At 41.4% G+C, this 27,801-nt stretch overlaps 1 protein-coding gene across 1 annotated transcript in view; it reads left to right on the top strand.

The window, feature by feature from the left end:
- Positions 1-27,801, top strand: part of LOC121176663 (adhesion G protein-coupled receptor L3-like) — a 210,133-nt gene that overhangs the window by 59,034 nt on the left and 123,298 nt on the right. The window contains exon 3 of the mRNA XM_041030692.1: positions 13,869-14,088. Within this exon, the coding sequence (XP_040886626.1) occupies positions 14,034-14,088 (55 nt within the window). The 5' untranslated portion in view covers positions 13,869-14,033. The remainder of the gene's footprint in view (positions 1-13,868; positions 14,089-27,801) is intronic.

Raw genomic sequence — 27,801 nt, 5'->3', positions numbered from 1 at the left:
CCCCGCCTCCGTTAGTTACTGTTGCTAAGCCTGTTTAGCTTTCTGTTTTCATCATGTTGACTGTGTGGACTTTATGGCATTGATTCAGGTGCATGCAGGGTGCACAGGAAGTCACTGACATGATGCGGAACATTTACATAATACTTCACAGAAGAATAATCTTTTGCAGCATTGATTGCTGTGTCAAAATACCTGAAGCGCTAACCAGCAGCATTAAATCTGAACAAATTTTAATAAAGCCTGTCGTAAAATCATAATCACTTTAGTCCACTAAATTTGAATGAATGCTTACAATGCACATTTATGCATGGACTGTCTCCAGCTCTCCTTATTCCCACGCTCACACACACACACACACACACACACACACCGCACGTCTCCTCAATTCATAAGAATTTTTAAGGGATCGTCAAAGAAACTGTCAGCATCGCCCTGCACGGAGGAAATCACTCAAAGGTACTGAGTTATTGGTGCCATTTGCAGCGAGCATTAGTGCATGGATACGGGCTTGGGTCGCCGAGGTGTGCTTCAATCTGAATAATGATTTGCAGAGTCAGACTGAACAGAGGACATTTCTCTTTGTCAATCCACTTAACATGTGCCCTTTCCAGTCTTGTGACAGGTCCCAGTGTTGGACAGTTTGGAAAGTTGTGGAAATATCTTATGTGCTGTTGTCCTTACCAAAAGTAAATTAAAGCCACATGGAATTAAATGGCAGTACTGAAATGTACTGTATGAAAGTAAACTCAAGCTCAGGTAAGCTCAAGTGTTACTCTGGTCTGTGTTAGACTCTGCCAGGCTGCTGTCCATCTTCTTGTGACGTTACGCCTGCTTTATTGTATTATTTTGATTCGAAAGTAGTTTAATTATCTTCACCACCTCACTCTCAGTATCTAATTTGTGCAACTGTTGGTATCAGGAAATTGAATTAGCCTTTGTGAACCTTATTTTCCATTATGATTATTCAGAGAAGTCTTTCTAATGCTCGCATCACACAGCTGAAGCACAGTGATTGTGTACTGTGGGAATATACACATACCGCAAATGTGTTTTGGCTGATGTCTGATTCAGCTCTGGGCAGTATGCAAGGTCAAAACAGATGCCGCCTATATGCAGACAAGGCTGCGGCGATTGGAGCAGAAAGGATTGCGATTCACGCTTGTGGGCTTTTTCGTCACACAGTTTAGACAACAGAAAACAGGAGCATGGCGGTACATGTTGCCATCATCAATCACCTCAGAGACTCAGTCACTGTGATGTGTCAAAAGGCTGAAAGGCATGATTCTCAATGATAGGGCTGGAAAAGATTCAGGCTCCTGAGTAGATGGCATCGGGATGTGTTGTGGTAGGAGGCGCCATCGAAGCTGAACCAGCAGGGAAACTCATCTCACATGTTCACACGCACATACGAAGCCAAGAGAAATCATGCACGGAGGCAAGAAATCAGATGATTTATCTAGATGCTGTGTTTGCATGTACATGGTCAGCAGTCAGATTTCTCTCATACTAACGGCCATATTTTTGAACCAGATGTTTTTTTTGATCAGATGTTTCAGTAAATGGTGCATTTGTTAGGGACTATTTTCTGCTGTGGACTAATACACATCTGGTGATCTTGAGTATTTACGGAAGCAGAACAGTGTAAATGCAGTTGACTCAAAATAAACTACAAAGCTTATATTCATCATGATGAAAGAACTGTGCAACAGTGTGACTCAATGTGTTTTCAATAGTTTTTGGACGACAGTGGAACTCTAGAACACAGAGAAAAAAAATGTGATTTATTCTGAAAATATGGTAGATACTACAGCTTAGCACTGAGAGTTTGGCATTGACAGTTAAATGACATTTGTTTGCAGTGACTTACACAAAAAATGGTACCAGTGATATGCGAATAGTCTCAAACAAGGCTATACCTTTTAAATGTTTTAATTGATGTGAGTCAGGTCTGCCAGTGACACTCCACTGGATGCATCACATTACTTGTTTTTTTTAATCTGAGTTTGGAAGTATTCATCAAATTTGATGAAGCCTCTCAAACACAAGATGGTAACAGATTTTTAGAGGGAAGGCAGCCCCTGTACTGGGAGTTCTAAGTCATCTGTTAATCAGAGACAACTGCAATTATGCTCGTTGTTCGGCAGTTTCCTCATTTTTCAATTTGTATGCTGAGCTTTGCCAAAAGTTGCCTAACTATATCCATTTTGAAATTCTTGACATGAGCATTGTGGTGTTGGCTGCTGTTGTAATATTTCCACTCCTCCCGATGGACATATTGGGTAATAAATATGAGATCCACCAGTAATGTCTCACACAGATGATGTTATTAGACTTGCCAGCCTGAGGCATCAGCTGTGTGTATTGGACGTCTGTCAGAGCAGAGTCCCCCCCTCCCCCAACTCCAGACTCCCCCTTGTGCTGAAACCAACTGGTCCAGGAATTGCATGCCAGACTCGTGGAGAGTCCCAGAGACCCCTCTTTGCTCTGTGTCCAAGTCAAAAGAAAGACTCTGGCATTGAAATAGACTCCCCTGCTCTCATGATATAGAAGTAAAAAAAAAAATCCTTTGCCTTGGCCCACTTCATTGGGGAATCAGGGTGGGGTGGAGTAGGATAGAGTTTCAGAGTTTGCTTTAAAGGTGGTCTCCCCCCACACTTGTGATGGCCTGTTGTGCAGGTTGAATAACATTCCAGTGTCGGATTGATACAGAAATGAAATGAGGAGAATGAAAAGAGAAAGGATGGAGGGGTGGAAAGCCCCCTTCAGCTGGGCTTAGGGCACCCCACTGCACGTATGGGATAGAGGTAGCTGACACGACTCCCCAGAAACGCAGTCAATATTGTTCTGTCTGAGAGGGTTTGTAGTTTTGGATCAAAGAGGATAATCAGCAATACAAAAAAAAAAAAAGTCACTGTGAGATTGTCATCAGTGTGAGATAGATTTTGACACTGACATCATGAATCTGTACACAATTCTAAAATTTCCTAAATTTACAACACATGGGAATGCAGATGGGCACAACAATATCAGACTTTTGTCCTTTTGGATTTTTGAAAAGGTTCATGGTTGCCACTAAAAAACAAAAAGTCAACCTTACAGTGGTGTTTACAGGAAAAGTCTGGAGATCTCCAAGATCTCTAGGATTAATCCTGTGGGTACCATGAGTGTCTGTGGAAAGATTCTTTGCAATCCACCATACAGTTGTTGAGATATTTCAGTCTGGGTCCAATGGTTAGCTGAACAGTGGACCAATGCTACTATCCCTAGGGCCACAGTACCAGTTTATAGTAGAGAACTTTATCCATTTATCTTCTTTATCTGCAGAGACACCATAACGATTGTTAATTTGGTAAAAAAAAAAAAAAAAAAGACATCATGACTTTGCCATGAAAAACTATCTGGATGACTTGTCTTTAAAACATTATGGGCTGATCTTTTTTGGCCAAATTAGATACAGGTTGTTCCCAAAGACCTCCGACCATTGATTTGCTCAGTATTGACTGGTAAAAGGCCAATGCCATCAACCAAGAGTCTTCTGTTATCCCGTCGGCATAAACAGGAGGCAATCTCATTAAAAAGACTGTGCTCCAAGAGGGTCTGCAAAATTTCCACATATTTGGGGTGTGGTACTCTGGAAAGTCAAAAGCAATTACTGACTTCCTCACTTTCATCCACTCTGTGGAGAGGGTGGAATGGTGTTTGTGGCCAGGGCATAAGTGGACGAATAACATTACACCAGAGTGCAATTAGGACTTGGACCTGGGTCATAAGTTCTGATGATTCTACTCTATGTCAATTAAAGTGTGTTCTAGAGACATAGAAAGAAGAATGTAGAGAGCAGGGGGTTGGTGATGTGGGAGAGTTTGAAACAGTATGTTTACACACTTGCTCTGTCCTACACTGTGTCCCAAATGCCAACAAACACACAATATTACGTTTTCTATAGAGGGTCTGGGTGCAAACCCTACTATTATGTTTTGCAGTCCAATCATACCGCAATTGTTAGGCCTTCCAGGTCCATCCATTCAAACCCTTTATTTGAATCCATATTGTGCATTTTTAATTCTTGGACTAAAGGCTGTTTCTGTAACAAACTGCCCAGTATATTGGCATGTAGCAGATGTGTGTGGATGTGTGTGTGTACATGTGTGTAAGCTCCAATCATAGCACCGTAAAAGCCTTGGTTTACAGTCTGTTCCTGTACTTTGACATTCGCTAACTATCCCCGACCGTTATGTGGCTGCCTCACCCCGGGAGACCCGCTTTTAGATTTAGAAAGGTTGCCTGCTGAGTCCAACCCAAACACATTCTACCGCTCAGCCAAGAGACACAGGGCAAGGTCACTGGATGGTGTGTGTGTATGTGTGTTTTCACGCCACTCCCCGAAGTGTGTCTGAGTGCATAAAGATACAAAGGCACACACAGGTCACAGAGTGTTCTCTCTTCCCCCTGCAGGTACTCTTCGTTCATGTTCTGATATGACAAATAAAACATCTAACCCCCCAACAATTGATAGCATCAACATGGTGTCGGCGTGATTCTCTCTTTGTGGTCCCTAATTCACTCCATTAAATCCCTTGTGTTTGCAGATTTGCACTTCACACCAAGTCTTTAATGACTTAATTAGAATAAGTCAGCATCTAGTGAAATTAAACCAGCACAGCCTAAATGGCTTTTTTTGTAACTAGCACAGCATGAAAGTCCATGCTGCTGAGTCTTATTACACTAGTAGTACATTTGTTGGAGTCACAGTTTATGCAGTGCAAATCTCAGCTTTCACTTTTTCTTTTTATGTTCATTAATATACAATAAATGTAACATGCTTATTGGACTGCTGGGGAAAAAAGAACTGTATATTAAGAAGAAGAGGATTAATTGGAATTCAGGAGGCATTTAGACTGAGGTTGACATAACCTTTGGCACCTCAGCTATCTCATCAGGTTTTAGAATTCCTGGTAAGACTGGACACCTCCAGACCAGCCATGATTTGTCAGGCCTGAGAGCAATTGCCACTACAAGAGAGCAGAGTATTGCTCTTTTTGTCCAGAGATATACCCCATGAGGATGTTTGCCCAGACCAATCAGACTTTCATCAAACTCCATTCAGTTCTAGTCTGAGTGAAGACTGAGGCACCCTACAGCCTGCTTGCTCTCTATACCTCTTCCATACTTTACTCGGCAGGCACCTCTCCCCTACGGCTTGGAAAAACAAAATGCCCAATTACAGATGATTATCTCTGAGCATTTTGTGATAAGTTGGACTTGGGAAACACAGGAGGAAGAAGTGTTGGCAACTAGGAGGGTTTCTCGGGGTGACCCGAAACATAATGATTCGGAAATGGTTCATAGGATCTTGGCTAGGCAGGCAGCTGATGCCTGTGTACTCTAGGTTGTTTTTCCTTTTTTTTTTTTTTTTTTTCACAGCAGTCTGCGTGGGCTGACAGTCAAGTGCATGAAAACCAACTAGAAAAACAGTTTCAAATGAAAACAATTTTACCTTTATTTCTCTGAATACCTTGTACTATTATCCACATTCTTCCTCTGCTTTTGAAGTTTTACATTTGGAATTGAAAAGTTACTCCTCGAGCGTTCTACCAGGCATTCATCAAGTTTATTCTCGCTCGCTAATCGATCAGTCCAGAGCCAGTTCACTGAGATCTCGACCAGAGAGCCATTTTCTAAAAGCTACTAGACAACAAAAAGCCCAGACAGCAATTCACCACGATGACCCTTGACCTCTGTGTCAACTATGTTTGGATGATTATTTACCTTTGAACGGCAGCTGAGTAAGAATGTGTGATTCAACAAGGAAATGGACAATTGTTGACCACAGAGGACAAGTCTGGAGTGGTTGAAGTGTTCGCTCTGTTCTTTTTTTCCCAACATTTTTTTACCCTCATTCAGGTCAAAGCAGCATAGAAAATAAGTAAGTATGATACATTTGAAATAAAGATGGTACAACTAAAAGATACTGTAATGTACCATGTCACAAGGCAATATTTGCAGGTCATTTCTAAAAAGCCAGGATTATTCACATATTGTATTTATTCACTTTCTTTTTAGGTGCTTTCCGTTTCACAGACAACAAAGGTAAAAAGCCAGACAAAGAAAAGATTTCAAAAGAATGGATCTTGGTATTGGTGCCAGCGAATCGATAATGTCTTGCGACAAAACACACGACAATATATTGCTGCATCGATTATTTGTTCATACTTTAATTCTGATATTTGCACATTCAAGAACATTGTTAGGACCAGGACATTTTACACAATAACAGGCAGAGCAGGTTTTAACAAAAGATGTTTTGACTGAAATGTCAACTGTTAAGCCTCAATAAAAGGAGCCTTGAAGTGCTGGCAGTGTAGCAGTGAATCTCTTTTACCCACTGTGTTCCCAAATATTACTGTCACCATGTTCCTCACAGGGAGTACCTCATTATATTAAGATAGTGTTTTGGAAATATGTTTAAAATGTTGTCATGTATGGGTAAAATGATCTCACTGAGACTGATCTAGAGTGATACATCAATAAGGGAAAGCAGGATGTGGTCAGAAATCGAAGAATGATGCTGTAGCGAATGGTCTAAATTGTCACAGCACTTCCCTGGGTCTCTGACTTCCCTCCCGGCTTTTCCTCAGTCGATGGCTTTGCTAATATACACCGCTTCTTTCCAGCCTTTCATTTCATATGTTTGAATTGTACATCTAGTGGACATTGATGGACACATATGTGTGTGCATACACAAACCTGCCCTCTGTTTTAACCCCCCCAAGCATGTCTCTGCCTCTAATTGAGCTGTGAGTGGAGTCCAGGTGGAACCCATTTGAATTCCCTGTGGTCGTGACCACTGTGGTTGCTTGTGACACAGTCATACCTCTTATTTCCAGACAATTTACAACGTATTCTTGCCATCAGTAACACTCATGCTACAATCATTATGCCACCTAGACACACCATAGCAATTTGTGGTCGAAAACACTAACATAGACATGCAGGACCAGACGGAAAGCAGAATTAACATTGTAATCAAGTCTGTATTGAGTGCATGCAGCATGATACATAATGTACGTGTTGAAAATGTGCATCACGTTTGCCTAGCCAGGGACACTATGCAATTCATGTTTTAAGATTTCATTATATTCTGTGCACTTGGCTCTGCATCAGATAATGATATTGAAATGCATGCACCATTTGGGATCAGTGTTATTGACATTGGAATTTGCTGTACCCCTGATTCAGAGGCTGAGCTGAAATTGCTGTTGTTGTTTGTGTGTGTGTGTGTGTGTGTGTGTGTGTGTGTGTGTGTGATTGTTTTCTCCCTTCTCAAATCTGGCAGGGAATGAAGTGTCTATTGGAAAATTATGCAAATGCAGTTAGAGGGAATACAAAATGCAGGGAAATTGAGACCTGAAAACGTCAAATACAAATAAAAAGAAAATGTGTTTTCTGAGCAGATGCCCTCCAAGCATGGCTCAACCGAGTTCAGGCTGTGCCGAAAAATGATAGCAGTAATTAGAAAAATGGCTTGGTTCGGCTTTGTTTCACGTGTGAAAGGGTGTGACCTGTATTGTGTTTCTTTGAAAGCTTTGTAGCTCAGTCACAGTGCTTCATGTGGTTTGCAACTGTCCTCTGACCATATGTTTTCAGGTCTCACAACAGTAAAGTAGTTTGTATTGGATAGAATAACATGCTTATTGGGCGGTTGTAGGCTTTTGTTAGCAATCAGTATTAGCTAATCATCAGCTCATTCGGATAGATTTAGTTTCAACAGAGTTTCTATGCAGTCTGTAGCCTCGCTGCCTGCTCTGTGAGGGTGCACACTGTATACAGTGCACTCAGGTACAGTGCTTTAAGCTAGCAGGTGTAATGTTACACTACTTTTCAGATCTTAGTTTAGGGCAGGGGTGGGCAAACTGTTCCACAAAGGGCCGGTGTGGCTGCAGGTTTTTGTTCCAACCAAGCAGCAGCACACCAGACTTGACTCATTTAATCAACTGATCTCAGTCTTCAGACAGTTGATTGGTCAAACTGTGTGCTCCTCATTGGTTGGAACAAAAACCTGCAGCCACACCGGCCCTTTGTGGAACAGTTTGCCCACCCCTGGTTTAGGGTGTTGGCAGACTAATATTTGCTAAGCAGCTCTAAACAAAAAGTACATCTTAAGCTGACAGACATGTCATTTGATGATAGCACACTGAAAAGTATTTATTACAATCCATCTTACTCAGCTCACTCATATCCCTGCCTATACTATCCACCTGTATCTTAGAAAACTTCTCGTCTGCTGCTGTCTATAACAAAATCTATACAGTACATTGAATTTACCCTTGAGGTCACAGCGTTTTAAATCTATATACTCTGTGTGTTTCTTTAGGTATATGACCAGACCATACCATACCATACAGTGTGAGTGTTCTTGCAACCAGCACAATGCACATTAGTCTCCTGTAGTCCTGTAATGTGCCTTTTAGCTCACTTCCAAAAATCAAACCTGGCCACATAATGTCGTGCAGTGTTGGTGGGCACAGCATGCCAATTGCTCCTGGTAGGTGATTAATGGCCAACAGGTAAGGTTGTCATGGTAACCTTCCCACCTGAGCCACTATAGCATCAGCATCTAAAGTGAAGGCTGTACGTTGGATCAGCTCACACCACAATTTGTGACCTTCAGATATCAGCTAATATCCTTCCCCCTTCACGTCTTCTTTTAGTTTTTGTTTTCGTGTTCATCCACGAATCCGTCTTATTCTTCTTTCCCATTCATCTTGCTGATTTTCCTTTTTTTGTGTCCTCCCACTCACTTATCCTCCATCCTTCAATCTTTTACATTCTTCCCTTCGCCAATTCTTGATAGTCCATCCCTCTCTCTTTCCTGTCCTGCCTATTATCCCGCCTCTTCCTCTCTTTCTTCCTTTGTTTGAGATCCATTTGTGCTGCATTAGGCAAGATATGCTGAGAGAGAGGGCGAGAGGGGATAGAAAGAAGGAAGACATGGAAAATGGATAGTGTCTGAGCTTTGCATTATAATGGAGAACTGTCTCAAGGCAGATTTGCCCTGCCCTTAAACGATGCATCTATCTGCATTTATTCACCCAACTGAACGTCTGCTCAGGCCTATGTACTTTTATTTCTCTGCCTTGTGAGAATGTAACCCATCCCCATTGTATGTCTGTGTACTGTTAAATATTTGTAATGGTGATTTGCTTTATTTGTTTTGCAGCTAGGTTTTTTTTATTGTCTGTACAAGTAATTTCCTCTAATGGATTGTGTTTCTATTGTCTTGTAGTTTGGAAGTGTTTAGTGTGTCAGGAGAGGTTGCAATGCCTTTGTGTGCATGGAGGGGAGGAGGAACAGTCCCATTATTTAACCCAAGCCATCAGTCACACTCAACAAGCCTATCATATAGAACCATTCAGACTCTGTGCAGGCTAAAGTTAGCGCTATTATCTGCCTGTCACTGGCTAGCTGTGTTGGGGTCCCTTGTGGAAAACCGATTGTATGAGTGAATGCCTTGCTGCTCACGTTGTCAAGCAGCAGGGATGCACACAGTGCCTCAAAAGAGCACTCTCCATTTACCTTCAGTATTTCACACCTTTCAGCTCGCATTGGGAAAGAATGATTTTGACTTTTCAGCTGTGTTTAGAATCACAAAATTGACCGCTCAATTTTGAACCATCAGCAAGATTTGGAGGCCCGACCAAGTGGAAAAAATAATCTTTAACTCTAGAAGGAAAGGATCATCTCTTTTTTAATCATCTCAGCTCATCTCCTAAGATTTCCGAGTGAGTGCTCTTCAATCAAACTGTATGCAGACAGTGCGCTTGATTAATATTCATTTTATATGAGACACTTCATTTGCATGAACACACTTTCTGTCTCATAAAAATTGCCAGGCCCTCCCTTCTGCTGTGATAAGCATCTGGACATGAAACAGTTGAAAATCTGAGACATGGTACTTAACCCAGGAACACGATCCCACTTCATTACATAGTGTTACGTGGGAGGGCTTCAAGCAGGCGTGACTAGTAACATCATACTTATTATGCCCCCATCAGATAACACTGTGGATCAAGTTTCACTTTGTTGCAGTAGCATTGCGTGGAACACCTCTGGATTCATGACAATCATCTCTGGTTTCCTCAGGTCAGGAAGTGACAGATGGAGAAATGCCCTCAGGTGCTGATGTGCATCAGTGTGATGGCTATCACACCATCCATTAGTGTTACAGTGATGAGAGTGCGTTTTGTGTGGCCATTCACCACTCATCTTTTTTTTTTTTTTTAATCCATATCGTCCACCCCCAGCAACAGTACCCATTCAGTACCGCAAAGATGTATTGTAAATTATAATACACTAACTCACTGCAAATGGGATAATCATTCAGCTTCATGCATTATATGTGACATTTCAGTGAAAACTGTTTAAAAAAAAAAGAAAAAAACAAGACACCCAACAATCACAGGGTTTCTAATGACCCCTTGTTCTTCTAAAATAATATCTTTTCAGAATGGATTTGGCTTGTTCTTTTCCAGCATGAACAGGGTTCAGTGATTCTGTTTAGAAACTGCAATAGAGGGACAGTGACTCACATGTAAACTACTAGTTGTATATTTAAATATGAAAAATATATGTAAAGAGCATGGAAAACAATTGGCACACTGTATTTTACTTCTGGCGAGCTTAGTATAAATAAGCAAAGCCAAACATCTTCCAGCTTTTGACACTGAAATCTTGTGAGCGTCTACAGCACCTTTTCAGAAAGGTGTTCTTGTTATTACCAGTGTTGCCACAGTTGAATAATGAATCTGTATTTGAATTTATGGAAACTTGTACCCATTGTAAGAAAAAAATCCTATGTATTTTCTTTGGGATTTTAAGGATTTTATTCCGAATTACTCTTAAGCTCTTCGAGTACAGCCTTAATTTTGGATCCAACTTAAATCAAGCTAATAGGTTCCATTTTCCTTACACTCTTTGCCTCCCATTTGTCTTTTTCTCCTAGTTACATGATTGCTTCTAGACAACATATTTCCCCCTCATCAAACACTGCTCTTACTGTCTATATCACCCGGCTCCATTTTGCTTTAACTAGATAGAAAAGTCAATTAATTAAAACTGTCAGGTTTCATCTGGGCCCCGTTGGCATACACGCGATTACTAAAATAACAAAAACAACAACATTACTGATTAGAAAGAGTTGTTCTGCAGGAAACAGCAAGGCAGTAATGAAGAAGTCTCCTTGATGTGGCTGAGAACAGACGCTACCGCCGCTGCTAGGCCTGCTAAATGTTGGCCTGCTTATCTTAGGGAGTTATCCTAAATCCCCCTCAGAACAAGTACCCTTGAAACGTCAGCACCATAATGTATCATAAGGCCCCTTCTGGAATACAAGACGAGTTGGCAATGCCAAATTACTTCTCTGTCTTTTTTTTCCCTTTTTTTCTTCCTCTTTTTTTTCATTGAACTGGGTCCAAGCCCTTCTCATAAATATGTATTTTATGATGTGTTCTTTTGGCGGTTGATAGCAGTTCTTGTACCTAAGCCCACACGTTTTTTTTTTCTTTTTTCTTGAGAGCAAATTAACAACTGTGATAGTGAAGTGTTTTTCATTTTATGTGATAATTTCTAAGCAACACCTGTGCAAGTAGTTGCTGCTTTATCTGTTGTGTTGTGAGATATGGCACATAGACACACACTCGTACATGCGTATACATGCACACAGGGAGCTACAAATTCTCATTGTCTGCTGCAGCTGAAACAGCCTCTATCCCCTGCTACTGTTTGGGTGCAAACTTGCAAATAAAGCCATATGCCAACAATCATGCAATGGAAATCAGTGATCGCTTGTCTTGTCTGATACACATTTTCAATATGCTGTTGTGCCTGTGCCTCCATTTCAGTCTGTACCCTGCTACCAATTTAGAAATTGTCGTACAGTGTAAACTTCAGGTCCAATTTGCTGCTTGGACAGTGTATTTGAATGTGATTATTTTGGGACTAATGTATATTTTTTTTTTTGTCGAGGGAGTCACAGCATCTGATTTGGTGTCACATTTAATTTAGTTCTCCAGCAGCTGTCACAGTGTTTTATTAAAAGCGCTATTTACTCACAAGGATATGTCTTTGATCAAATTCACTCTTTCACATTGCTATTTTAAAGTCTTAAAAGTCCTGCCATATTCCATATATATTTGCACACAAGGAATAAAGACAGCAATACAGGAGATGTGGTTCAAATGAGTTGTTGAAGCTTTTGTTCAGTCATGGACTCTTGCTGCCCTTCTCTTAAACCCATTAATATCTGCTCTAAAAATCTGATTACACTAATCTAGGATTTTTGAATTGGGATTAAGAGCTAGATTATGAGATGGGAAATGTCACTGCACTGATGTAGGAAGAATATCTTCATACAAGGATGGATGTGGTGGAAGTCTGATTGACAATAGTGTGGAGATGTTTTTAAATGGTAGCGTTGGTATAACTTGAGATTTTGATGTCTGTCAGCTTCCTAAGTGCCTCGTCCTCAGGTTCTCTGCTCATATTCTGACCTTTTGTAACCAGTAACTCCCCGTAATACTGAATGCAGTGTGATGGGTTACCTGATAGCCGGGTCATTTACTGTCCACCACTGTCCCTATCAAATAAAGCCATAAAATAATGGCTAAAAAATGTCTCTAAATGCAGTATGGAAAGCCTGATGTGCAAGGATAATGCTTGTGTAGAGGATGTGTATGTATTGTGTGCACTTTTCTGCCTGTATCATTTTGCAGAGATTATATGTCTGCAGCAGATCATGGCTGTTAGTGGATAATAGAAGGGTTCGGACAGACTAATCATTAAAGCCGACTTAACCTTAATATCATGATATGGGTTTGATAGGGGATAATCTTAAGAATCTCATCAGAATGTAGATCATGAAATCGTTTGTCCTACTCTAACAGTATTTTCTGTATCAATACCGAACGTATGGGGATGTGGAGTTGCAGATTTTCACACACCATTTTTACAGTATCGACACATCCTCAAGTGTTAATTTCACAGCAGTCACAAGCCAGCACCATGCAAATCACATTTGAAGTTTGCGGCTCATTTTATATTAACTAGCAACAGCTTAGTGATGACTTCATTTGGTGTCAGGAGTTCAGTGAGCTCTCATGAGCTTAGAGGAGGTCAGGGACAGCCCCGGCTCATTCATCTCTTCCTGGTGTATTTGGTTTGCCATTTCGTTGACTGGAATTTTGGAGAGAAGCTTGTGTGCACAGTAGTCGTTTCTTAGGCCGTGCAAATACATTAACAGGTGTAAAAACTCAAACTGTGAAGTTATGGCACATGCCCACAGGAAAGGGAAAACACTGCCGCGTTTCTTCTGTCAATTACCATCAGGCATCGCAAGAAAGCACACAAGGTCTGGAGCACATACGCACATGCAGCGACATACAGGACATATACTCCATACTCCAAAGCAGTGTGTGCTTTATCGCTCACTCCTTGTCTCTCTGTGGGAGTGATTTGTTGGTAAGGTGGGGGAGTTAACACTTCAATGAGCAAATAACAACAGAATATCCAAAAATACATTTTGTGGTTTGCACGATCTTGGTGTTTGGTTGATCACACCCAGTATGAGATTGAGCAACTTGCACCATGTCACTTGATGACAACTTGAAACCCACAATGACATAAGGGCTGTGCATAGGGATGATAAAGCCGCGGTGCATCCATCTGTGGCGTTTCTTACTGGAAAAGACGCACTCTTGTTGTTGCTGTAGAAGAGTGAATCACCAAGAAGAAATTTTCCAGAGATCTTAAACCTCGTTCACTCAGAGTCCCCTGTTAAACTGACACGTATGTTTTTTTATTTTTTATGACAGATTCTGGAAGTCCAGTGCAGCAGGACCCTTCGTCTTGTGGGAAGAGTGGCGCAGTGGAGGGAACCGTGCCATAAAGGAAGCACCCAATTCGGGCATTTGCCACTAAAAGACTGAGCACTGAACTCAACTGGGAACTTCAGCAGGGGGCGGTAAGAGGAGGAGGCCATGTGGACCGCACGCCTGCTAGTCCTCGCCAGCCTCTTCGCACCAGCCGCTCTGGGTGAGTTTGATCCATGAGAGTAAGCGTGTTTGTGTCTTTGTGGATGTGCAGATGTGGGCACAAAACATACCCCTTGCATTCTGTGACTGGGATGGTTTGAAGTCGTATCAGAATCTCATCCTTCTGCTGTTTAGGTGCCAGAGTCTTTCAGCCAACGGTGATTAAAGCCTCTGACTTTATGTCTGTCTTGTTTTCACCGTCCCATCTAGCTCCACTCGCTAATTAGCACTTTTTTTTTTTTTTTTTTACTCCCTAAACTCGCTGAAACTTTCTACACTTTTCTTCTTTGCTTTCCCTGTCTGTTTCTTTCTCTGATTTTTCCCTCTATTTATAGATCTGTCCCTCTTTCTCTTGGCTCTGTTTCTTGATCTCCTGGAAATAGGAAATGAACTGAAATAACTTTCAAAGAATCATTAACACTGCTTTGGCTTTGTGGTGTATGTTTAGTGATAATTGCTGGAGGAGAAAAAAGACTTATTTTATCATTTCACGCATTAGGATCTTAAGATTCATTTGCAAGGTCTTTCTTTTCCCACGTCTCGGTAAACGGAAACGGCTGTAGTTTTGTGGCATTTCCCTTTAGCCTTGAGTGAGTTTTTTCAGAGGCAAAGTTTCCTTTCATTTCAGGTTAAAAGAAGTCAGCGGTGGTTGGATGGTTTGTGGAAGTGTGTGTGTTTGTGTGTGGATGAGGCAGTTGGTCACAATCAGTTAGGGTTTAGATGTAAGGAGTGTTGGGAGTGGGGCAATGGCCCATAAAAATGTTAGTTTGATATGGCTAAAACCATTAATGGGAGATTCAAAGCTAATTGAATTGTTTTTTGTGCTGTGGTATCTGCAGAAGGCAGTGGCAGCTTCCCCATCCGGTGCTAATGAAAGCACACTTCTCTGGCATCGTTAGTTTTGTGTTAATGCTCAACAAAAAAGAGGTCAGTGGACAGCTATATGTCATATCTCCATTCATTCCCTCTTAAGATTACTATCTGAACTATCTCACAATTTATTCAGAGAAATAGTAAGATACAACTGCGTATCCTATTATTTGCTATATCACCCAATATCAATTTCAAGGCACATGTGATCACACGAACCCACGCGCTGTTAGGAGTGACGCACAGGTCAACCATATCCATGCACAACATAGCCTGTGTTTGGTCAGCGCGATTGGTCCTTATTGTGTTAACCTCTTGACCTTGTACTTGATTAGCATTCACTCCAAAGTGCTGTCTACAACAGATGTGTCAATCACACAGCATGTAATCATCTCTCGACCTAGTGAATCTTCTGGCTGTCTGCTGCGTTTTAAGCCCCGACTTTCAGACATTAGTCTTGTTTTAAGAAGTGCACAGTCTTCTAACCAGAAATCTATTGCCCGCAAACACCATCAGAACAAAAAGCATTTAAGCATGCCCTGAGATTAGAGAGATGCATATCGATGCTTCATTGGCTGGGCAAACACTAACTGTAGGACAACAAGCCTCAGCCAATTAGAAAGTGTCACGGGGGGATGGATGTGAAGCAGTTTAAAAGAGATGGACGTTTGAAAAATGTGGCTGAAACGTGCCTGGTGCAGACACCCTGTGACAGTCAGTTTATTTCGAGGATGCAAGCTGTGTTTTCACCTGTTTTAACCTATTTACCATCAATGTAATATTCACATTAGTTCTGTATTATCTCACTTTTTCCAGATGTGCTATAGTGACCATGCAATTGGTTGCATTTTCCAACCTTCCAGGAATTTCCAGAGGTTGGGAAAAAAAAGAAACACATCAATCTTAAAAGCTGTTTGAAAGCATTTGGAAAATGGTCATCAGCAGTGCATGCATGATTTGTCATAAATGAGCTGAAACATGCACAAGCACCTGCACAGTCTTTTAAATCATTAAAAGACTCATTCTGTTTTCTACTCCTACCCCAATAATCAGTCACTTATTGATCCCAAAGGTATAGGTGACATCAAACTGACAAACCATCTAGTTTCTATGGTTTTTCATGCTGCAACTAATGCCCTAAAGGAGTCATGTTTAAACATTTCGGGCCTGTTTGAACACTAGATTAAGTGGTTGACATGGTAAGTAAATAATTTGGCAGTTTTATTATGAAAAAGCAATCATTTCATTTAACACCCAGGCTGCTGTAAGCAGACATAGCCAGATGTTGCCAGTGAATTGTTCTCCAGCTGGAGAAGCTTTACTGGGAATATTCATGTCATTGTGCGTATTTCTCCCTGAGAGTGCTGGAAATGTGTACTCCAGGGGATGCTGGCCTACTTTGGGATCTGTAGTCCCTTTTGTCTAGATACAGTCAGGCCCAGGCATGCATACACATGGGTGTGGAGTCAAATACAGGGACTAGCACCGTTTCTGTTGACACACATGCCAATTTTCAAACGTAATAATCACAACATATGTGCAAGAAAATGCACACAAATGCACATACCGTGGTAGCTAAGAGGCTGCATTTGAAGCTGCTCATCGTCCAGCCCTTTCTTGTCTTCATTTGTATGTGACCACGTACCCAACTGTCTGACATGTTACACTTGTCTGAAGAAAATGAGGAATCACAGCAGTGAGATTTAAAAAAAAAGTCAATGATAGCATATGGAGCGATGAGGATGTGTGCCTGCGTGTGAGTGAAGTTATGTGTCTTTTGTTTGTGTGTGTGCTTGTTTATGGGCTTGCATGTGATTGGTGTGTGTGTGTGTGTGGAAGTGTGTCTGTATGTGTGGTTGTGTAAGTGTAGCTACAAAGTCTTGCAAGATTAATAAAAAGTTCCATCACAGATGCTGTCACTGGGTCGAAAAATAAGTAAAACGCATCCTTGTCATTGTTTTGGTAACAGTGAAGAACAATGGAAAAGCAATGCCCCGAACACTGTGTCCATGCCTGAGCAGCACATTAATCATGCGTTTCTGTGCATGTAAAATGCTCTAGGAAGGATTTTATATTCATTCCACTTAATACCACCCCATGGAATCGGAGACATAGCTGCTATAATGGATGACGACTTGTGGACCAATCCAAGAGATGAAAGTGTGAAGTCTGTCGCATATTTTTCATGGTCAGATACTAGTGCATTTATCAAGCCTGGAAGCAGATATTGTCCTGCCAACGGGGGTAGGTATGTAATGAGTGATGGATGAGACGGCCAGGCAGATGTGTGCCAGACGCATCTGTTCAGCATATGTGTGTGTTTGTAGGTTTTCGTAGCTTTCAGAACAATGTCAGTTAAATGGCAGTTCTTCAAAAGAGGCTAAGAAGGACAGAGTTGAACAAAAAGCATTCATGTTGTGTTGTATTTCCCTTTCTCTGGCTCATTTACCCCTGTACTCTCTTGCAAGTTGAATCCAAGCCAGCATGCACCTTTACAAACACCCTCTGTTGCTCGTGTTGAGGTATCAGCACCAGTATGCTAAGGTTAACTGTATCAAACCAAACAAGAGCATTAAACTCTAACGTCAGTCTCATTGTTCCCGTAGCTGATCCACTTAATTAATCTCCTTGTGCCAGGGCACCGAATCCATCCGCAAAGGCATCCCTGGATTTGCCTAATTTGCTTAATTAATTAAACAAATGATTTATTTGAGCTCATATTTCAAAGCAGGAGAAAGTTCTTTGTAGAGTCTACTGAGGCATGTACTGTTTTGTTGTGACTGTGAGATGCCTCTTGAAGCATTGAAAATAAGTGGGCTTTGGAGTGGGTGCATGTCAGTCACTCATTTGCAGCAGCATAATGTACAGACAGATACAGTACTTCAGTGAAGAGTGAGTTCTATATGCATTTAAGTGTGACGTTAAATTAAGCACATTTATTAAGGTGAAGTAAAGGGATGATTACAGTTGCATTGTTTCACTCTGGTGAAAGTAAACAGAAAAACAGTTTAATGACTGGAGCCTTCTCAACAAGAAGAAAACAGGCCTTTAATAATTCTGATGTATAATATGAGTGGGTGGTGGAAGGCTTAAAGTTATAGAAGTTGGCCAAAAAACTTAGGAAAACTTTGTCCAGTGCTATACATTGTGCACTGACCTCAGCTACCAACTAATTCCCCACCAATAACTAATAGTGAGATGCAGCTGAGCAAGGCATTTAGTCCCAAATTGGTTGAATAATGGTGCCACAGCAGTTTGTTAACAGGCTTACATTTGCAAATTAGCACAAACCAAACCAAATGCAGAATTCCATTAGTCTTAATTATTAAATCATAAACCAAAGTGTGGGGCAAATTGAAGATTTGACCTGATGTTGCCACCGGAGACAAAGACGGCGGATGACTAGAGTCTTTAGTAATCGTCCTCCAGGGACCATGAATGTCTGCACAAGATCTCATGGCAGTCCATGCAGTATTTTTTGAGATATGAGTGTCAGCCGGGACCAAAGTGGTGGACCGGCTGACATGTCTATGTCTCACACCGCTAACATGGCTTAAAACCCTCATTTCCAGCCTCGTAGTATGCTTCATTCACACTGCATGAGGCGATGACAGTGGGTTTGAAAACGTGTACAACAACCCTCAAACTGGAGCTTGAACTGTGGAACGTGTTGCACATACTGGTGCAATAAATGTCAAGGCAAGGCCACAGAAGTACTAAACAGGCCCAGGCAGGAAATCATCAGCTCATGCCCGTTGACAGTAGTACGTCCCTGGTGCGTGGTCACTGCACATGATCTGTGTTGGCATGAAAATATAGCACCATATGTGATGATAAACTTTAGCCGGTTTAGTCTGCAGTGTGGGGATGATAAGGCGACAGATACATTTTTAAAAAGTGAATGAAGAATTGTTGCTTTTGAGCGCTGGAGGAGAGCTCTGACTTGCAATCCTCAGATATGAATCAAATGATAGAGCAGTTTATTGCCGGCATAAGGTACAGTTCAAGTAATTTTGTTACTTGACTTTCACATAAAAGTTTGATCACTTTGAAAGTGGTTTTGATTATATTCTTAAAAATGCCTCTGGTTTAATGCTTTAACAGATTTTTTTATTTGCCTCTCTTTTTCCTGGGAATGGATTATACTTTTCCCATAAGCCACACTAGGCTTCCTGAAAATAGATAATAGTGTTGCAGTTATGGAAAAAAATTACTTCATCTTTATACCCTACCCTAAGGGTGGCCTCCTCAGCTGTCATTTGGATGCCAGCTTATTCCATAGCTCCTTTCTGAATGCTAATTTTTTCCTGCGTTTTGTGTTTTGTTCACTTCATCAGGACACGCATTTGAATAGAATAGTTAGATTTATATTTACAGTAAATAAACTGGGTTTAAAATGCAGTTTTCTTTATATTCAGTTCCACTTCTCACTTCCATGTTATCCCCAGAAACATTTTGTTTGGCATTTGGCTCAGAGCTCAGAAATCCCCTTCTTTTTTTTTTATGTTCTTCTATAATGAGTGAAAAATCAATACCTGCTTGATATGGGGAATAAAAAAAATGGCCTTTGCTGCCCATGGCATCCATAGTGACTGCCTGACATTGCCAAATTGCTGTCAGAGCTTGCAACCCAAGAGGAATGAATGACAGCAACATTACGAATGGCAGGGTGGGGTTAAATACCTCTGCATGTTTTATAGGTGTCCGTACTGGGACCTGTGTATATCTTCCAAATAAATGAATTAGACTCCCCATCTACTCAGCCCAGTTGCACAGGCATAATTTGGTAAGCACTGAATGATGCCGTTTAAAGTGGACTTGCAGCTGGCTGAATGGTGTTTAATGAGGACAGATATTGACAGCAAGGTCAAGTGGCAGTGGATGTTAGTTTACATTAGGATGCATAATGTGCGCGTACACGCAGGGCATGTATGTGTTTGTGGTGTCTGGAGGCTGGAGAGAGAATTGCTAAGTAACCCTGCGGACCAGCTCACAGGGCAAAAATGGTGGGCATGCAATACCACAGGGTTTCCGACACTGCATAACAGCAGGGGTCAGGCAGTAATTTTGGGGTGTGGGCGGAATGTGAGGAGCAGGAAGGGCAAACAGAAACCACGCAGAGAGAGACAATGCAGCGACCTATGCTTTAGTCAATTTGTGAAATTAATTACTTTTTTCCTTCCAGAGCCACATTGTGAAATCTATACGAGCAACATATGCTTTTGTTTTTTTCACCCCTCGCCTGTAAAGTAAATCCAGCACGTCCACATGCGTGTAGCCATTTGCACATGTGACATGTTTGAATTTCGATGACGCCGTAAGCCCGGGCAGATGATTACATGTTTCAGTGTTAGACGCTACAGTGCTGCATATGCAAATCTATCGGCTTTATAATCATAGGTGAGGGTACAATGGTGGTGTGAGTGAAGCACGGTGAGGCTGTCACCCACATAATGGATTATTACTGCAGCAGCACATGACTACAGGACCTGCCTCGAGGCCATGCTAAATGCATTTTGCTAATTATTCAGATGAGATTCTCTGCTTTTAAACAACATGTTGCTAATAACATGCATTGATATTAAGATTTTGCATGTGTGTTTTTGTTAGGATGGGGTTGAGGGACTTTCTTTCCATTAGATGTGTGTTCATCTTCCTCTCAGATAATTTGATATGTATCTACATCTACATATGCTCACACATAAATGATTAATAATATACTGCAATTCTTATGTAACATTTTATATGGTTTGATTCAGCAAAGATTAGGGTTTTATATTTTTAGTTTTTTAGTAATAAAGATTTGACTAAAATCAATTCTTTTTTTAAATGTTATTTTAAATACTGAATCAGAATGTAGCTAGCTCTATCTGTGTCTGTGTCAGATTAGGCTATTGATCAGGTTGTAGTGTTTTTGGCATTGTTTGGTGACACTGAGACACGCAGATCATATATCAATGGAAGCCCTCTTAGAGCCTGTGAATGCCTTCTACAGCTTATGTAACATGTTTAATGGCCACACAACAGCAAACAGTGAAGTGCTGTTCCAGTTGCCCCAGCTCAGATACACTGGCACTTTCTGTTGATTAAAAAAAAAAAAAAAGTGAGCAGAATGGCACCCTGTCACCAGAACAAGAAAGCAGTCTTTGCAAACCAAGACCATATTGTTTTAAATTTTTTATTTAACAGTATGAGAGCATCTAAGCAACTGGCTCTCTGCTTTCACTTGTGCGTTGTCAGGGAATCTTGATTATAGTCCTGCATTGTTTGGTGCATGTGGTGTTGTTGCTGTTCTTGAGTGTTGTGGGAGCAACTGGAGTCATTAGAGCTCTGCAGAGGAAAATACAGGTGCCTTCCCCAGTAAGACTTTGAGCTCGGGGTGAAGTGATACCACCTTTATTTGGCCAACAAAGGGAAGAATTGTAAAACAGGAGTAAAGGATTAATTAGTTTTTTTTTTTTATCCTTTCTTTTTCTTATGCAGCACTTGAGCTGTCAGAGGGAATTTTAATGTATTCATGCACAAACAAAGACTACTAAAGATCAGACACCGTTTGCCTCAAACTAAAGTTCACCACAGATACAGCAGGCCAATTATGGGCAATATGGTGTTTGTCCCTGCTCTCTGTCCTCTCAGCTCTGTCATTGAATAAACCAAGCATGCACAGTAACTGGTGATTTCGCCTCAGCGAATCGATATGAAGTATTGTAAAGTCTGCATTTGGAACAAAGAGGTGGGGGGGATCAAATGATACTGTGGCACAGATTAGCCCGTCAGACCTTGAGGATAAGAAAAAGAGGGAGCGAGCCATAGAGAGGTGGTGGTGTAGGGGAGGTGGGGTGATACTGGAGATGGCCTTCAGTATGGCCCAGTGGCCTTGTAGGGGAATTCAATACAGCCATTGACAAAAGAAGGCTTCCATTGTGGAGGAACCAGTCTCCTTTGGGAAGCTGTTCCATTTCCTTATTAATTGTGCTCTCATTAAAATAAAAGGAAGGAGAGAGGGGAATGGATAGCGCGAGAGTAATGGTAGCTCTTCAGCATGGCCTCCTCATTTGGAAGGATGCCAGGGTAGAGTAGTTTACAGTTCCAGTGCTTTACACAGGATGGAAAATACACTGTAGTCTATGTATTTTATGTACTGCACGTACAATACACACACATGCACACACACAGTCCCTCCCTTTATCTTCAGTCTCTCAAGCCCTCCCACACACAAGAGCGCAAATCTTCTTTACTGGCCCCCCACCACATCCTCTGCAGATGTACAGTATCCAGGCTCTGGGGGTCACAGCTTGGCCACCACAGCTGTCAGCCCTGGGAGGAGTTGCCGGTTTAGGCCATGGATCACTGATATCCTGACCAAATATACTCCCTAAAGAAGCCCATGACCCTTTGCTTAAAGGATAATTCTGGTTTATTACAATTTGGGTCATGTTTTTGTAGTTATATCGGTTATGATAATATTGTATCTGCCTAAGTAGCTGCTGAGATCTGGGAACACGGTGACAAGTCATGGCAAAAGCCCAGAGGATCAGATCAGGTCTGAGCATTTGTGAATTTTTCCACAATATTTTAAACAGTTCACAGACGGAGTGATTAATCAAGTAACCGAGAAAATGGTCAGCAGTTTAATTCATAGTGACATATCTTCAGCAAAACACAAATTTCTGCTCCTTGAGTCCTCTGCCTTCTCTGTTTAGCATATTTAATATTTGGTTCTGTGAATGTAATTTCTAAGCTTTGGCTCATTCCAGCTATCCTCCTCCAGTTGTTCTTCATATTTTCTTTGAGTATACAATATAACTCTGCAAGGTCCTTAAATTAAAATTTAAATAGTGATGAGTACATAGCAATGAGACCTATTACGGCCCATAGTTAATGTTTTATTGTTAGGCGACCTCCAGCAGCTGTAGTAATTATGATGGGAGCAAAGTGAGAAGTCTGGTGACGTAGGATCAAGTCCTTGTAGGGAGGAGGTCGGGGTGGATGGGTTGACAAAACACAGGTTTTGTCCACAACTGTTCCATAACCTTAAACATGTGTCTGCGACAAAGGTGCTGTGCGCCTGCCACCGGTACACTCCCATGGGTCGTAGGAGATGGTAGGGATTAAACATTCTACAGTATATGGTAGTTTAGATTGGAGGACTTGTTGACGAGGTGCTGAAGCAAAATACATAAGCCAGTACATTATAAATATAAATACATTTGAATGTTCAATATGGTCTTTTTCGTTCTTCCTTATGATATATATATTTTTTTACTTTATTCTCTTCTGTCTTTGTTTTTCGTCCCATATGGATCTACAGCTTGTTACAAGCTTTGTTTACATCTGATGCTCTCAAGCGGTAAGATGTGTGTGTGTATGTATGTATTGCTTATGGTCTGGTCATCTATTGGATTGTTATCCCCCTCTATTCTATTCAACTGAGAAGGAGAATACCAGAGTGAAGATGTCTTTTTTTGGGAGGCGGGGGTAGAGGGCTGGAGTCATAACTTTCACAGACATCTCCCTATGCCTGAGACCCTACAAAAGACCAACTGTGTCAAATGAGAAAAATTGCAGGTGCACATTCCCCAGTGGTGCACTCCCTCTTGACTCCCACTCTCTGCACACATTAACACTTGCAAGTACACACACACACACACACACTATGCCTCCGTGATCACTGCCCCTCATTTGGTGACGGGAGGAGGGGGAAGGGGGGGGGAGGCGGGGTTGCGAAGGAGATCCTTTTTCACTGTGATAATACACTCCTTTCTCTGCTACGAGATGGACTGAGGAAAGGGTTGAAACCGGAGAGGCAGAGTGAACGATGTCATTCCACAGCAGGCAGCAGCATCAAACAATATGGCATGCCTTTTTTATAGTCCCATTGCAGATGTTTCTCAGCTGCATGTCCGCCCTGTGCATACAATGGTGGGTATTTTGTGTTGGGGTCATGGTGAAGATCATGGGGACCACCATTTAACTGGGAGGTCTGGATTTAGCCCCTAACGCTCTTTTTTTTTTTTGTGTGTGTGTGTGTGTATGTGTGTGATAAATGAGTTAAATGGGAATGAATGCATTATACACACTTTGCAGCAATCAGTGCAACTTGATCATTAGATCTGTAACTTGCTGACCTTCATTTGAGCAACAAATCAGAACAGCTCAGTTGATGACCAGATGACTCTGTTAGTGGCGTTTAAAATTGTTTGATATGTTTAAGAGAACCTGCAATGATTTTCTGCAGTTCAGACCTAATCAGATATATAGATGTATGGAGTCACTGAAACTTCTCTGTTCCCCAGTAACACTTTTGTCAAATGAATTAGTTGTTTTTTGAGGTGCAAGCCCCCCTCCGTGTGTTATTGTATCACTCATCACAGCCCTACACCCGCTTGTGTGAAACCATGTGTGGCATGTTTTGCCGTAAATTTCTCCTTCCTTCCTATTTCATGCTACTTAAGTTTGTTGTCATGTTCCAATATGCCACGTTAAGAGTTGCGGCCAGATGATTTGATGTGTGCGCACCATGTACATGCTTCATACATATTCTCTGTTCATTATCTCCACACAGTAACGCCACGTCTGATACCTGTCATTTTGAATATGGAAGAAAAGACGATCAAAGGAGATCATCATAACTGTGTGTCTCAGATGTAGCGTAGCCACCCAAGCTAATTTCAGCAGTACTGCACTGATTGCATGCATGTGGAATGAGATTACTTTTCACTCTGTGGGTGGTTGAGGAATCACTTCTTTTTTTTCACAGGTTTTTGTCTCTACCAATATTTTTTTTTACCTTTTCTTTTTACCCTCTTGCTGCTCCTTACAACCTTTTTATTCACACAGATTCCCCTTCCCTCTTTCCTGTTTCTTTTGCTTCAGCTTATCGAATGTCACAATCTCAGTGCTGACCATTTAGTATTACAGTATGGGACCATTAAAAGGGCCTATGATGTGGCTTGTACTATCTCAGAGGACAAACTGGGGCACTGGGAGAGGATTGACATGAGATTGAATCATTGCTACACCCTGCTTGCAATGTCGTAGCTCAGGGAGGAGGAAGTGAAACAGAGCAAGCAGGGGGTCTGATTTGAAAATTGTCATCTTCGAACAGCGTCACGTTTTGTACATGTAGGTGTATTCACCAGATAGCAACGTACCCTAGGGAGAGACACCCCTATCCGATGCATAATGTATTAAAATGGGCATATGAACACACAAACACACAAGCAAGAGGGAGCAAACCACAGGGGAGGTAACAAAAGAAGCTTCTTGCAGTTAAGTACAGATACAGACGGCCTTTAATCTGTTGTCACCCGGCACATCAGATTGCACCACCCTTTGGGTTCTTACAGTATATAGGGCAGAACCCCTTCCCCCATAACTGCTTCCCCACTTCAACCTGCTATTATCTTTAGTCTTTCAAATACCTTTGAATTACATCTCTGAGGGATTTAATGTGCACATGTATAGTGTATAGATGCCAGTTTTATCATCTACTGCATGTGTGAAAACATCCAGAAGAGTTGCAATAACATCTACTTAAGCGTCTAGTGCTACATATGCACTGTATATGTGAGTAAAAAGGATTATTTTGGCCAGTGCTTGATATTATGAATGTGTCTGCACTGGAACAAATAATTCGAGAAATATGAACTGGTGTCTGTGTTAACCTGAAAACATAACAGATGAATATGCATGAAATCATCTTTTAATTTTGTCATTTAAATACTTTTTTTTTTTTGTTCTTCATTATGTAAGTAAACATTACAGCACAGAGCTTTAATTGGTATTAATTCATGCTTTTTGCCCCTCAGATATTACACTGCAGTAAAAACGACAGTCGCAGTATGAGAAAGAGAATTGGCTGAGGCTTATTTCCGAACACGCTCTACCGCAGAAAACAAATCATTACAACGTAATTCACAGTTTAGTCCCTGTGCACAAGATACTTTTGATCAAATGGAATGCAAACAGCTTCATACAAGAACAATGTGAGAGTTGGCTTTTATCTTTCTGGTTTTGTCTTCAAATAGCAAGAAATTAAAAAAGGCTCATCCTTATATTCCACAACCCCAAATTCCAGACAAGGGCAAAGTTTTTATAAACACAAAAGGAAATTTCTGTATAAATTGTTCCACTTTATACATAGCAAGAAAGATTAACCTTTAATTTTGGATTTCTAAAGATTATCTCTCGGTGGGAGATTGGTATAAGGAGAATTTAAAGAGTAGTACGCTTGGAATAAAATGTACCTGTGCCCTACATAACAATGTCAGGTGTACAAAAGTATCAGAAATCTGCTACCACCAAAATAGCTACCTCAGGATGTTGTAGAAAGCATGCATGCTTTTTCACATTGATTTCCTGGTTACTTGTACGCTAGTTTTTCTTGTCTGAACACGGAACAACCTCTGTTTCCTGAGAGATTCAGATTAGTGAGGCTGCACTGCAGTTTGTCTCAGTTCACAATGCTAAACTTAGCCTGGCTCTTGCCTCCAGTGTGCTGTTAGGCAATTCCATCTGATGATGTGTGGTAAAAGAAGAGTGAGGAAAGGACCTCTTTCCCCTCGCACAAGACGAAAATCAGCCTGTTGTTTCTTTTCTTTGACCTCAATTACTATCAGGGCATGTGTTACTATCGGGGCATGTTGAGTCATGCCTGCTCCCGGAGTTGTGTGTGTGTGTGTCGGTGTGTATCTCCAGTGTGTTTGTGTGACAGGGATTGTGTTCATTTTAGCCTAGGAGGCACCGTACAGTAGGTGGGGGCCAAGGAGCATTAGTCTTGGCTGAGATGTTCCCTTGAGTGATGCTGGCACATGTGGGTGGGTTACAGCAAGGAGGCAGCGCGAGCGGTAGGAGGGAGACGGCAATGAAAGGAGAGGAAATAGCAAAACGATGTCAGACATGACGGGAGCTGAACAAAGCCCAGCTCACTGTCAGGAGCTGCTGCCACAGCACCTCCGGCTTGGACCATCTGACAAAACGCCACTTTGCTGATAGGAAACAGGACACCCATCTCTGTGCTGTTTACACTCAGCAAAGGAAAACTGGGAAATGACCAAAAGATTAGCACCAGAAAAACCCCTGTATTTTTCAAACAATACAGAAGTTCCAATTAAATCTGATCAATTTTAAAACCATGCAACTAATCTGGATCAAAATACAAACTGCTTCTGTGGGGAATCACAGATTTCGCCTAAGCTGGAGTGGATTTGACCTAAGAAACTAATTTTGTAATTTGCACACCGAAGTGGTTTTTAACACAAGACCTTGATGGGAGACTGATTCCCATTCCCACTTCCTGGTTTTTTTTTTCCTTGCCACAGCTATGCACTTAATGAATTGAAGTAGTGATTAATTAAATGGAAGTGCTTGCTGGATGGAAAGACACTTCACCTCTGTGTTCTGAGTATGTGAATCAAGCCTTTATGGAGTGATGGCAAGGTACTTGTATTTGTTACTTGTGTGCACGCAAACATGAGGTTACTGTCTACTGGAAATATATCACAGAGGGAAGTTGCTGTGCTCTGCAGATTTCCCTCCATCTAGTGACCAATTTATTAACTTTCACAGTTATTAACTTTCTCTGTGTCAATACATCGTTACAGAAGGGGAAATAAAAAAAAAAAGCAATATACCACTACTCTGCCATGACTACTGTCTTGTCAGTTTCGTCTGGTTGAAGTTTCATGCGGCTTCTCAAAAGAAAAAAACTCTAGATCAAATATTCTCCATGTGAGGAGGACAGTAAGGTGCAGCAGTTTATTACAATTGCACAGTTTCTGGTCCTCCCTCCGAGCTCATTTGTTAACACTGACTGAAGTGCTAATTTCCCTCCAGGCATCAC

This window comes from Toxotes jaculatrix, chromosome 23 (assembly GCF_017976425.1).
Source record: "Toxotes jaculatrix isolate fToxJac2 chromosome 23, fToxJac2.pri, whole genome shotgun sequence".
Taxonomy (NCBI): Eukaryota; Metazoa; Chordata; class Actinopteri; family Toxotidae; genus Toxotes; species Toxotes jaculatrix.
The sequence above is the reverse complement of the archived record's forward strand: the minus strand, read 5'-3'. Positions and strand labels throughout refer to the sequence as shown.